The sequence below is a fragment of the Piliocolobus tephrosceles genome, chromosome 4 (assembly GCF_002776525.5).
Source record: "Piliocolobus tephrosceles isolate RC106 chromosome 4, ASM277652v3, whole genome shotgun sequence".
NCBI lineage: Eukaryota > Metazoa > Chordata > Mammalia > Primates > Cercopithecidae > Piliocolobus > Piliocolobus tephrosceles.
Genome location: NC_045437.1, coordinates 40,759,761 through 40,774,086, shown reverse-complemented (window position 1 = coordinate 40,774,086; position 14,326 = coordinate 40,759,761). Strand labels below are relative to the sequence as shown.

General features: G+C 36.9%; 1 protein-coding gene across 3 annotated transcripts in view; it reads left to right on the top strand.

The window, feature by feature from the left end:
- Nucleotides 1–14,326, top strand: part of OXCT1 (3-oxoacid CoA-transferase 1) — a 145,924-nt gene that overhangs the window by 68,362 nt on the left and 63,236 nt on the right. For all 3 annotated transcript variants that reach the window (XM_023216456.3, XM_023216457.1, XM_023216455.1), the window contains exons 11-13: nucleotides 542–590; nucleotides 6,839–6,911; nucleotides 7,509–7,584. In XM_023216456.3, coding sequence (XP_023072224.1) covers nucleotides 542–590; nucleotides 6,839–6,911; nucleotides 7,509–7,584 — 198 coding nt within the window. The remainder of the gene's footprint in view (nucleotides 1–541; nucleotides 591–6,838; nucleotides 6,912–7,508; nucleotides 7,585–14,326) is intronic.

Here is a 14,326-nt window from a genome sequence, read left to right as displayed (position 1 = left end):
ATGGAAAAGTTTTTGAATAACATTGGTTGCATAGTAGGTACTAAATCTTTTTTCTTTGATTTTTATATTTTTAAGAGAATGGGGTGTCACTATGTTGGCCAGCCTGAGTTTGAACTGACCTCAAGTGAACTTCCTGCCTCAGCTTCCCAAAGTGCTGAGATTACAGGCATGAGCCACTGCCCTGGCCTACATTAGTTTTACCATTAGTTTTGCTGACCTACATTTCTAATACATTTTCATAGTAGGGACTAAATAATTACTTTTTGTTTTATGGACTTGTGTTTCTAATAGTATAGCATTTCTTTCAAATTAGTGATTTTTAGAAAATATTTTTCATTTGCCCAATCACAACTTTAGTATAGAAAAGACTAACACAAGAAACAGAGCCATGGACACAACAGAATTATTTTTTGAAAGTTTACCTCTAGTCTTTGGATGATAAATTTCTAGGGTTTTTAGGGAAGTTACTTATATTACAGTTTTAATATGTGATTCAGTGAGAATCTTCATTTACTGATTGGATGTATGCTGTATTTGACAGGGTCCATATCCACGACAACATGAAGCTGATGCAGATCTCATCAATGCAGGTAAGCTCACTTATTTCTAGCCCTTCCCTTTGCTGTTAATATTGTGCTAAATAATAAGAGTTTGGACTCAATTCTTTGTCTTTTCCTGGAGAGCACTCCATAGTATTCATTGTTGAGGAGGGGAGACAAGATTTTTTTAGGTCTTCCCTTGTTCAGGAATGAACAAGATAAAGGAGGAAATGCAGATGACGGCACATTTAGTGGAAGAGCTTTGATGGGTCAACCAATCAGGGTCCTGCCTATGAATAGAGAGCACTCTTACATAGGGTAATTGAGAGTTAGAGGAAGGGACAATTTACAAGGGCATGGATAGGATTAAAAGAGACCATGAAAGGATGGTAAAATTCCACAGGGAGTTATCACCTCTGGGCTTTCTGGGGCAGGTTGCTGTGATTTGACTGAGTTCCTCTACCAAAGGCCACTTAATAGGAACTGTGACCTTTGGTAGAATAACTCAGTCAAATCACAGCAACCTGGTTGGGTGGAGGGTCTCCACTGACTGCTGGGTTGCCTGCCTGTGCCTTCCATCGGTGAATCTCAAGTCAAAGTAGGTCAGCCTTCTTAGGATAGAGAAGGGTGGGAGTGAATCCATAGCAGCAAAAAGAAAAGATCTAGAAAATATCGGGGTTTTTGTTGGTGGTGATGCTTACTATTTTCTAGTTCTCCTTGGAGCAGGAGAGGAGCTTAAGGAGGTTCTCTGCTGGTAAGTACGATCTGGTGATGTAATAAATGTAGTTTTGTTGAACTGGGGACTAGAGCCTTGTCTTCCCTTTTATTCCTACAGGCATATATATGCTTTGCCTTTTATTACTAGCCTTTTCTTTGACTGGGACATAGCCTCATATATTAACAGCCTAGAGGAGGAAGAACAGGTCAGGTGTTTTGGTCATCTTCACTGCCTATGCTTGAGGCAACACTGCCACCACTTTGGAGCCGTATATCATCCCTGGAGTGCAGCTGCCCATAAGAAGCTAATTTTTAGGTTCTAGCATGATTTTCTGTATCCTTCTTTTATTCATTCTGCCCCCGCAAAACTATTATTCTTACTTTGCATTCAAAAATAGTATGTGTAAATTTCAGATGACAAGTAATATGAGCTGAACATAAAGGCTAGCTGCCAAGTAAAATTGATGTTCGATACTTAGAATTTTTGAAAGTGAGACAGCTTCTGGTTGAATAGTTGAATTAGTTAACACGACTCAACTCTGAAAGGCCTACTATGATAAAGCAATGACATTTAACCAAGGCTGTAATTTAATTGTACTATACCCTTTAGCAGTAGCTCATTGATCTGTGAAAATATTTGCTGCTTGGTTTAATTAATTTATGATGTTAGTGAGTTATTTGCAAAATGAATAACTGCGTGTTCCAAATTTCAGGCTTCCGTTTATAAAACCCACTTTCCTTGGAAAAGTTGTTAACTTTTTCAACGTGGTTGGACAGTAGGTGTTTCTGATTCCATAGAGCTTAGAAGTAACTCAGTCCAAATGAAGCCACCAATTTTATATTTCCACCAATCTTAAATTTCAACTTCAATACATGAAGTACCACATTTATAAACTACTTTATAAAACAAGAATTCATTGCTTATGGGAAGCCAAGCTGCAAGTTAGTTTAATAATAATATAACTTTTTCAAAGTCCTTTTTGGGAGTTTCGATACTTCGATACTTTTGATTTTAAATTAGGGAGGAAATACTTTAAGCTGGAGAACCTAGAATATAAATTGGTGGTTTCCTCAATTCCCAAAATTAACTGGAAGACCAACCCATTATTTGTGTTAGTTTCAAAGCATTTTATGGAAATCTCTTTGAATACAAAGAGTTATGTTTCTGGATATAATTGGTATATTAAAAATTCAAAATTATAATAGAACTATTTTCAAGGATCTCTTTTTAAAAAGTCTTATAAGGTTATATAAAAATGAACTACCAGTTGTATAGTATTATATGGCTTAGAGCATACTTTTTCACATGCATTATACCATTGGAACCTCAGATGAAACCTTGTTATACAAATTGGGAAACTGAGGTTCAGAAAATTGAAGTGACAAGTTCAAGATAACATTGCTAGGGACTGAGTTCATACCCAGTCTCCTGCTTGTGACCCCGGCCTTCTTCTGTATACACTGAGTTATACCTGCTGATAACCTCACTTGCACAGAGGTGCAGACAGCAGTGCTTGGAACATTCCAGAGGTCCCATCAAGATCTGGGCTCTCACCTAGATTAACCCAATGCAGTTGTGAAATTTCTAAGTCTCATATTTTTGCTTCTGTATTGTGTGTTTTGCATTATTCATTTCTTAATATTTTCTTATTTTAATATACAGTATTTTAAATGACTTGACTTTTAATTAAAGTTGCTTTAGAAAGAATCACCATGTTTAATATCCCTGGCCCCCTGCCATGTCCTCTCTACACTAGGGGTTTTCAATGAGGTGGGATCTGATTTGCCCCCAGAGACATATGGCAATGTCTGAGGACATTTTCGATTGTCACACCTGGGGGAGTGACATCTAGTAGGTAGAGGCCAGGGATGCTGATAAACATCCTACTACAACCAGAACAGTCTCCCCATCCCCCAGAGTTAACCAGCCCCAATGGTCAATAGTGCTAAGCAGGAGAAACTCTGCTCCAGAGGTATATGTATCACATCTGAAGAATCACAGGCCTGCAGTCTAAAGTACAGATAACACAGCATTCCAGGTCTCTGTAGTGGTTGCAACCAACCATTATGGCTTTTTGTCTTGCTGTACAACTTCAAGGATATTTTTGTGCACCCATTCTGGACTGCTGGGTGTTTTCTGATTATGGCTCATACTCTTCTTTGCATGTCTTTGCTCTTGGTGTGTCTTTCATGAGATTTTGTTCTGCTTCATTCCATTGTTACCCCATCTCCTTACTGATAACTTTCTATCAACATTCATTATGCTTATCCTTCAAGTTCCAGCTCATTTTTCTTCTCCAAATCCTGCTGTAGCTCAGAAATGCCCTTCCCCTAAACCCACAACATATCTAGTGTCTCTCTGAGAAGCATATCACATTTTGCCTTGTAATTATTTGTTTATCTCTCCTTCTGTATAGTAAGTTCCTTTTGCTTAGGGCAGTGTGGTCCAAGTGTGGTCCCCAGACCCACAGCATCAGCATCACTGGAAATGTTTTAGAAATGAAATTCTCAGACCTCACCATACACCTACTGAATTAGAAACTCTGCATTTCATAAATCTTCCATGTGATTCTGATGAATGTTAAAGTTTGCAAACCACTAGTTTAGATCACCCAAATTTGGTTTATAACACTGTTTAAGGCATATAGTAGGCATTTACTATTGTGTGGATGACCTTTAAATCATGAGCCAAAGAACTCAGTGACCATGAAATTGATAACTTTATTGCCCATATATGAAAAATTCAGATATACATAAAGAAAAATTGGAGGAGACAGAAATTAATCAAGAATATCCAAGTAAGAAAGGCCTCTTTATGTTGCTTGTCTTTAGTTATGACTTTTCTTGACCAAACTTGGGCATTGTATGTGAAAACCATGGATTCAACTTTAGGATACTTATTTTTGTTTAGATATTAGATGTTTAAAAAGGCTGAAAATTAACCTTGCTTCAAAAGAATGTAATTTTTAAGATACTGTAATGTATTAGCAGATGCCTTGATAATGTTTTTTCAAGAGAGTTGTTTTCTGGGCTCTTTAATAAAACTATGCTTCACAAATAATATAGGGAGATCCAAAGCTCTTCTCATTGATCTCAGTTTCCTGTAACATGGTAAATATGCATTGTATGTATTATCAGCCAGTACAGATTATCTTTTGGAAGTCAGTGTTATTTAGCTCCTAAAAAAAGAACTGGGATTTTTAATGTTTTTCTTCCTTTTTGTCCTAAAAATTCCTCCTCTTTGACTTGCCGCCTTACAGGACTGATGAGGGTCTGAGTTTGCAGGTTATAGACGTTGTGTCTAGAATAAGGTTTAGTTGTGTTATGCCTGTCTTAAAACCTAGAGCTCACACAGGCTGGCTGTCCAACCCTACCATATAAGCCAATTGCTTGGTCCTGTGGCATTTATCCCTAGAGGGGCAATGGCATTGTCTCTTTTATAAGTAGCTTTGGAGAGAGGAATAACAAAAATGGCGATAATAAAAGGTGATGTTTATAGAGCCCTTTCTCTGATCCAGGCAAGTTAGAGTAAGGACTTTGCATGCATTGTCTACTTTAATCCACTAAATCTTACATGCTGTTTAAAAGCCCCTGCTAACCATACCAGGAAGTATTTTAAAAACTTTTCAGTTTTGTGGTATTTTAAAAGATACAAAGATGTTTCCATCATTTAGAATAAAACTCCCTCGAGAGATATATATTTATATCAAGATGAAATATTTATTTATTTATAAATAAGCTTACTCTTTCTCCATACTCAAGTTTGAATGGAGGGGGATATTGATGGAAAAGTTGGCTTTCGGGAACGACTTGAGAATTTGAGGATATAACTGTGTTGCATAGCTAGGGATATTCAGACTGCTTGTGGTCCTTTTGTTTCTGAGAGCTATTCCCTTTCCAATTTTGGAATAACAGTTTTGCTTCTCTTTCTTTTTGTCTGCCCTATTATACTGGGGCCACGCATGGGGTGTTCTCAAACAGGTGACTTATCTTTGGCACAGTGGTATGTTAGCACCTTCCTGGTTGAGACCAGAAGCTATTCCCAGGCCCCTGAAGCTCCTGAATAGACAGGAAATAGATCACAAGATGGGAGCGGCTTAGATATGAGTCAGATGATTTTATTAGTTCTATGGGGAATCGATGACCTTGAAAATCTTTTCCAGCTCTGAACTTCATTATGAGATGTAAGTCTTGGGAGATGTCCTTCCAAGGAGACCTCTTGGAAGTTAACCTTAAATACGTTGGCCAATATTACCATGTTATTCCCTGATTTTATGAAAATCTTGTGGTTTTAATAGAAGCTTATGGGGCAAGAGGGTACAGATGAGTCAGAAAAACAAAGAAAAGTGGAGAGAGATGAAAAGTGGAGAGTTCAGGCCAAATGAAATTAAGGAATTAGGTGGGTCCTTTTTTTCTATATGTGTTTTCTAATTTTAATTTTATTTCTCCCCAGCTTCATTGAGATATACTTAACAAATAAAAATTGTTTATATTTAAGATGTATAACGTGATTATTTGATATACATATACATTGTGAAATGATTACCACAATCGTTAATTATCACATCCATCATCTCACGTAGTTACCTTTTTTTGTAGTGAGAACTCTTAAGATCTACTTTTCTAGCAAATTTCAATTATATAGTATAGTATTAACTATAGTTAATACTATATGCTGTACGTTAGAGTCTCAGAAGTTATTCTTATCACTGAAAGTTATTTGTTGATTAAAAAAGAAACTGCGGTGCATATCCTGTGTAATTCTCTTCAAAATTGCATTCCTTCTCATGTTCATACTGATTCCACAGTCTCTCTGTCCCAGTGACTTACAGTAGCATTGGATTCTGACAGGTGTTACCCCAGAACTCCCTTCCTCCTCATTCCCAAGTAGTATTTAGCAGAGGATTGTGAAGGGAATGGGGATGATGAGAGGCTGGAGAGGTATAGACAATAGAGGAGTGCATTTCCTATAGAACGGGGGTCCCTAACCCCTGGGCCGTGGACCAGTACCTGTCCATGGCCTGTTAGGAACCAGGCTGCACAGCAGGAGGTGAGCGGCAGTCAAGCCAAAGAGCATTACCACCTAAACTTGGCCTCCTCTCAAATCAGCAGCAATATTAGATTCTGGTAGGAGCCCAACCGAACCCATTGTCAACTGTGCATATGGGGGATCTAGGTTGCCCGTTCCTTATGGTGACCTCATGCTTGATAAGCTGATGTGGAACAACAGTTTCATCTTGAAACCATCCCCATCCCCCAGTCTGTGGAAAAACTGTCTTCCACGAAACCGTTCTGAGGTGCCAAAAAGGGGACTGCTGCTGTAGAGAATTTCCAGACAATAAGAAAACAAAAAGTGATCTGCTTTTTATTGTCATCGTGCAAAGGCAAAAGCAATGTCAGTGACAAAATACTTTCCACCACAAAAGGTTCCTGTTGTGTCCCCCCACCTGCTATGTCACTGCATTTTGGTAAAGGGAGTTTAAGTTTTTTGGGGAATGGAGAAGATATGGACCTCTGTTCACCATGATACTCTTAGAAATCTAATAGCCTTTTCTTTCTTTTGTGTGTGTGTGTGTGTTTAGGCAAGGAAACAGTTACTATTCTTCCAGGAGCCTCTTTTTTCTCCAGCGATGAATCATTTGCAATGATTAGAGGGTACGTAATAGCAGAGCCCCTCATGTTTCACACTGTGTGGAATGAGCTGAGTCATCCTCTGAGTGTGTTAGCGAGGCTCTGAAACACAGTCACATTTCCCAGCCAGAAAACTATCAGGAGTTTGTTTGGCTGCATGATGTGAAATTATTCACATCGAATGTTGGACATTGAATATCCAGCCCACTGTTAGGAAAAGAATCCCCAAAATGAAATCCATGTCTTTGTGCCAACCAGACTGAAATAAACATTTATAAGGTGCTTTCTGAGGATTCTAACATTTTCTTCAAACTGTGTTCACTTTCTAGCTAGTGTTAGTGTTCAGATAGTCACATTCTGCCTCACTGAAGGAAACAATCTTCCTGTGTACACCTGTTCATAGTTTGTTATTGAGCCAATATATACTATAACATTTTTTTCACAAAAGAATTCTTAATGATTATTTCTCTGTCAGCGTGGAGCTCTATTAGGAAATCAGTTGTGTGGTGGGGGGAAGCAAATATATTTTGGTGGTATGAAGTTATTCTAATTGCTGGCAAGTTCAAGCAAAGGGGACAAAAGCTTGTGAGGTTCACTTTATTCTTCCTCTTTCTTTCTCAGGGGACATGTCGATCTGACAATGCTAGGAGCGATGCAGGTTTCCAAATATGGTGACCTGGCTAACTGGATGATACCTGTAAGTAGACATTTTTTATTCTGAATTACGTTTGGATCAGGAGAGTTACTTTTTAAATACTAAGAAAAAGGGCCATGAGATCACAATTCTTTAAAAATGAAATATTTTAATATATATTTCTTACTAGAATCAAATTTTAATTAAGAAAGCACTGAGAAGTATTCAGCTTTGCCAATTTACTCTTCAGTTGGGACTGAAAGTAGGCAAGATCAGAGCCAAAACATCTTCCTTAGAAGAAACCAAGTTAGAGAAGACTTAAAAAACAGAAAAAGGGCTGATTATACTATGAAAGTAAGAAATACAAATATTTACCATAACTAAAGTTTTAAACTAGGAAGAACAATTAACAAGTTTGTTAGCATTGTTAATTGTTACTTAACGTTGTTAATTGTTAATTCTATTAATCAGTGATTGAAATCATCTTGATTGGTCATGTGACCCCATAATCATTGTCCTCTACTATGGAATTCAAAACATGAGAGTTTACTATCATTGTGAAATGCGCAGTTGTCATTTAATGACGTAAATCAAGGAAGAAACCTCCTAGAATTAGCTTTGGAAAGAGGACTGTTATCACTGCTTAATTCATGAGTGAAGAAACCTCCTAGAATTAGCTTTGGAAAGAGGACTGTTATCACTGCTTAATTCATGAGTGTAGTTCATTGTAGACCAGGTTGTTGCTTCCCAAGTACATGCATAGAAACAACAATGGGTGTGTTTATGATTATGAGCTCATTTTGGCTGGTAGCTCAGTTGCTCTTTGTATGTGTATTCAAGGATTTCCATATTTTTCTATAGAACCAGCTAAGAAGAATCTTGTCAAATAACTGAGGCTGGTGGTCTATGATATGACAGTTTTCTTGAAATCTCTTAAATTTGTTTTTTAATAATTTTTTGAGGAAGGTGGATTAATGCAGTTGATAACAGTGTTAGAGATCATGTTAGTCTAGCTCGTTTGATCTGATGTCACTTGAAATGTTGTTTAAGTTTTGATAATTATTCAAACCCTAGTTTCCAAATCAGAGTTTTAAGAAATTTCAATGCCTGGGTTCCAGCCCAGGTAGTCTCTAATTTAATTAATCTGGGATGTAGCCTGGACACTGGGTCAGTCAAAGCAACTCAGATGGTTCTAATATATGACCAGGTTTGAGAACCAGCATATTAAAGATTGATTACAACTCACCTCATTTTAAAATGTAAGAGAAAAACATCATTGAGCCATCATAGTAAGAAGTCTTAGCAAATTGTGGATTATATTGTTAGTTTAGTTGTAAAAATATTGATCTTTCAGAATCAGCCATAGTTACAAGTGTTAGCAGCTTTTGATTGCTTCAAAAAAATCAGGGAGAGTCTCTTGAGTATCACACAGTGAATCAGATAGAAAGTTTATAGAAATACTTGCGTAGGATATTACAATGTATTTCTGTTTTCAAATTTTAGAAAAGGGCCATATGGGGTAGTAGAGTGAGTATAGGAAAGCAAGCCCTGGATTTTAGCACTCACTCTACCAGTAATCAAGGTGTGACCTTGAACATTTCACTTATGCTCTTTGGCTTAAAATGCCCTCATCTATAAAGTGAGGGTTTGAAACCAGATAATGTTAGGGGTCTCATTTGGTTTTCTTAGCTTAGTGGGTAAGAGCAAGGCCCTGTAGTGAGATAGTCCTGGATTAAAGTCTTATTTCTGACACTTGCTGGCAGTGCAACTTGAGCTAATTTCCTATTTTTTCCTCATCTGTAAAATGGGAATCATATAATAGTACCTACTTTATAGGACTATATGAAGGAATACATGTGACAATGCGTACAAAGTACATAGCATAGAGCTTGACACATAGTACCTGGTAAATAGGTTGTTGTTCTTATAAGAAGTTGCAGATTCTTGGGAAGGAAGAGAAAAGCATTGGGTCCTATGAACAAATGCAATAGGGTTTTAAATACATCTATTTCTCTCTACTAATGATTTTTGAAATCAGTTTGCACAGTGGTCCTGGGTATGAAGCAGAAATGTGTTAAGTATCTTCTTCCCTTCGGGGAACATGGGCATCTTTATATCAGTATAACATTTGTTCATATTATGATTTAGCATGTAGTAAGGCTGGAAGTTCTCATAGTGACAGTGTACACTATATAGTTATTTGTTGGAAAGCTTTGCAGATGTGTATCATATTTTTACATATCCTGTTACGATTCCTGTGAATGATTAAAATACAAATGTTTATTACTTTATACTTTTCTCAATATAACTTGGAGCCCATGAGTTCCCGAAGGAATCGACCTAGTGGGGTGAACAGCTCTGGAGTTCTGTAGGAACATCATGAAAATCTAGTTGAGAAAAATTAAGCATAAGAAGTGTTCTGGGGTTTGGTTCCACTGTTTTGGTAGTGGAAGTTGGTAGTGTTACTTCTGATTAGCAATTTTTTTGTTACTTTCATAACTGATAATCATTTCCTAACTTCTTTGTATGGGATGCACCATGCATATTTTCACTGTTTGAGACTCAGGGCAGCTTCAGAATCTACTCCATGAGGTTTAGTTTGGTTTTAATTTGCTTCCCCTTACAAATTATGTGATCTGGAGCACATGTTTTGGCTAGGATTAAGTGAGAAGAAAATGAAGTGAACACTGCAAGCACTCTCTAAATAGTAGCTGTTAAGTAATGCTCTATTACTTAAAATTAAAAAGGAAATATTTACATTAAAATACGCTGGTATAAGCGAGATGATTTTACAGGAGCCAATACAACCTGCTTATCCTAAGTCCCTATTCAAGCACCAAAATTAAGCCCTTTGAGGGCACATTTTTTTCATTTATTGGTTATGGATAAAGATAGAGCTTACCTTCCTTATGTAATTTCAGTAAGCTATCTATTTTTATTTGTCCCAAAGATTTGTTGACTTATATAATTTAAATATGTTTTTATTGCAAGATCTGGCAGTCAAGAAGCTGAAAAATTCAACTTTACTATATCATTTTTCATTTACTTTTATCTTTTTCCTGAGTTTAATAATCTTTCAATGGCTGTATGAGCCATGAGTTCTCAGCATCATGACATCATCATCAATCATTACAGCATCAGATTACAATAAACATTAAGCCTTCAGGGCAAGCAAACAGTGTGGGTGCTATTTGTCTTACCCTTTAATAGCTTCTTAGTATGCAGTGTTGGTCTCATGTACACAGATTTTTAGCAGTTCTACCCTGAGCATCCAAAGGAGGAAAACTTGACAAAGCAGTAGTTGGCTCCTTCAAGCTCCCTGTTGATTGTGATGATGGTAAAACCCCAGGCAAGCAAATAAATGATGGAAAGATGTGCAGTCCGCTGAATCTATATTCAGAGCTGCTCTAGTGCCTTCTGAATGCCTATTTTTGGAGAACAGCTGGCATTGATTATTGACTTATGAAGGGAAGCAGATGTGTATGGTCAGCAATGAGAGCTGGTTATGAAAGCACAAAATAGCAGCCCACTGGACAGTGCTGCAGTACATGAGTGGCACAAGAGCCAAGAGCCCTCCTCTATGTGGAGAGGATTGAATGAGGCATTCTTAGGGCAAGAAAGAATGGGACACTTTTGGTGTCTTTTTTTTTCCCTTTACTCCCTCACATTTTTTCACATCTTTGTGTATTTGAAAAGAATAAATACGAATTAATGTCATACTCATATGTGCTACGTATTTGAGCACATAAAATTGATTGGGTTCTCTCGACATGCTACCTGTTTTAAATAAGTTAAGTCTCTAGTATTCCTGGTTATAAAACTACAAGGGAGTTTGTGTTCAAGATTCAATCTGTTTAGTTGCATCAATTGTAATCCAAATATTAATCCAAAATATAAATATTTAAATATATTATGACATAGGTGAAGAAATAAGCATAAATCTCTAGATATTGTTTTAACTTTAGTGTATTGTTCATTTGGTCCTGAGGTTCAGGAAAAGAACGACAGGTGGAAAATCCATATGAGGTCATGTGAAACTTTTACAATTAGTAATGCCTTTGTCTTATTGGTGTAATGTAGTGGAAAGCTCATAAAACTTTGGAATTAGACAGACTTGAGCATAAATACTGGTTCTTTACTTATTGATCATGTAGTGTATCACTGTTATAGTATATTCATTGGTAAAATGACAATTTTTAACTCATGCTTGTTCTGAGGATTGAATTCACTAATTCATTCAACATGTATTGATCTGGCATATATTAAGCGTCAGGAACTATTAAATATAAATGACAATGTTTTGGGGGATGCAGTAGTTAACAAAACAGACAAAATTCTCTGCATTTTTGGAGCTGATATTCTAACAGGGGTCAGCAAACTGTGTTCCCTGTACCAAATCTGGCCCACTGCCTATTTTGTAAATTTTTCTTGGAACATAGCCATATCCACTCATTTACTTATTGTTTATGGCTGCTTTTGTACTGCCACAGCAGAGTTAAGTAGTTAGGTTAGAAACTGTGTGGCTTGCAAAGCCTAAAATGTTTACCATTTGGCTCTTTACAGAAAAAGTTTGCCAACTCCTGCCTTAGATCATTGATTTGACACTTTTTTCCTCTAATATAAGCAAGTAATGTCCTACAGATTTTTATATTGTTTCAGTCTCTTCAAAATACTTTCTAATTTTCCTTGTTATTTTTTGTATGGCCCATTGTTTATTTAAAAGTATGTCAGTTTCCAAATATTTGGTGATTTTCCACATAACCTTAAAAAATGTTTCAGTTTAATTATTTTGAGGTGAGAGAACACATTTTATGATTTCAGTCCTTTTAAACTTGAGACTTGTTTATGGCCCAGAATGTAGTCTATTTTAGTAACTGTTCCATTTGCACTTGCACTTGAATATATATTCTGCTCTTGGTGGGTACAATGTTCTTTTTTTTTTTTGAGAAGCTGTCGCCCAGGCTGGAGTGCAGTGGCCGGATCTCAGCTCACTGCAAGCTCTGCCTCCCGGGTTTATGCCATTCTCCTGCCTCAGCCTCCCGAGTAGCTGGGACTACAGGCGCCCGCCACCTCGTCCGGCTAGTTTTTTGTATTTTTTAGTAGAGACGGGGTTTCACCATGTTAGTCAGGATGGTCTCGATCTCCTGACCTCATGATCCGCCCGTCTCGGCCTCCCAAAGTGCTGGGATTACAGGCTTGAGCCACCGCGCCCGGCCGGGTACAATGTTCTGTAAGTGCCAATTGGATCAAACAGGCAGTTAGTATTGTTCAAGTGTTCTGTGTCTCATCAATTACTGAGAGAGTAGTCTTGAGATCTTCAGCTGTAATTGTGGATTTTTCTGTTTTTCTTTCAGTTATATGACTTTTTGCTTTATCTGTTTTAGAGCTGTTACTGCTTGCATTCATACACGTTTAAGCTTACATTCTCTTGATGAATTGATCTGTCATTTTGTCTCTTCAATAATATTCCTTATATTGAAGTCTACTGTCTGATGCTGATATAGTCACTCTTCAAAGTATGTTTCTCCATTCTTCTGCCTATAACCTGTGAACACCTTTATTTTTAAGTAAGTTTTTGTAATCATATCGTTAGATTGTTATCTTATGATCTCTAAATCATAATTGGAGGTTTAGACCATTTACATTTAATGTAGTTATCAATATGGTTGGATTTAAATCTGTCAGGTTTTTTTTTTTGTTTGTTTATTTGTTTACTTCATCTATCCTTTTTGCCCTTTGATTTCTTTGGGATCAGTTAAGTATTTTTTGAGTATTTTATCATTACTGTTGGATTACTTTTTAGTGGCTTCTCTAGGGTCTACCATATATGTATTTTATCACAATCTACTTCAAGTAATATATGACTTTATATATAATGTAAGAATTATACAATAGTAAACTTCTATTTTCTGCCCTTATTGTGTGTGTTCTTTAGTGATATTTAATTCTGCATGTGACATAAACCTTATACTTTGCTCTTATTTTTGCTGTAAACACTCGACTATCTTTTTAAGTAATCTTTAAAAATGAGGAAAAATCTTTTGTATTTTTCCAACATATTTTCTGTTTGTTGCACTTTTTCTATGCACAGATCTAGATTGCCGTTTGATGTTGTTTTCCTTCTGCTTGAAGGACATCCTTGGATGTTTCTTGTGGTATAAAATCTGTGGATGTCTCTCAGGTTGATCTTTTTCAGTATTTCCTTTTAAGCTGTGTTAAGATTAGTTGAGAGTAGCCTTTAGTTGCAGTCTAATTTAGCCCCACTACTGAGGCAGTTTTCTTCAGAGGACTCTGCCTGATGCTCCATATATTACACAATCTTTCCTCACTGTTTGGTAGGATTGTGAATTGTGCCTAGACCTGTGTTAGTTTTGAGCCTTTTTTTTTTTTCTTCTTCTTCTTTTTGTCTAATGCTTGCTTAGTGGTTCTTTTTCAGGCTTTGACTAATTTCTTCTCATGTATGCACATATCCATACTCTGCCAAAGACTTGAGAACTTCTTCCTCTGCAAATCTGAGCTCTCACTCTGTATAATACCTCCTTTCTGGTATTTTCAGATCTCAAATTGTAGTTGCCTCAGGCTCTCTAAAGCCAACAAAATTGCTGGGTTTCACTTCCTGTACTGCAGCTTACAAATTCTCTCCAGGCAGTAAGCTGGGGGAAATTGTAGACCTATCTTGTTGGCTTCTCTTCTTTCAAAATGGTAGCCCCAGGTAGTCCCATACTGTGTGTTGTCTAATGTCTGAAAGCTACTTTTTCGTGTCAGTTTGGTTTTTCTAACTGTTTAATATCATTAATAACATGTT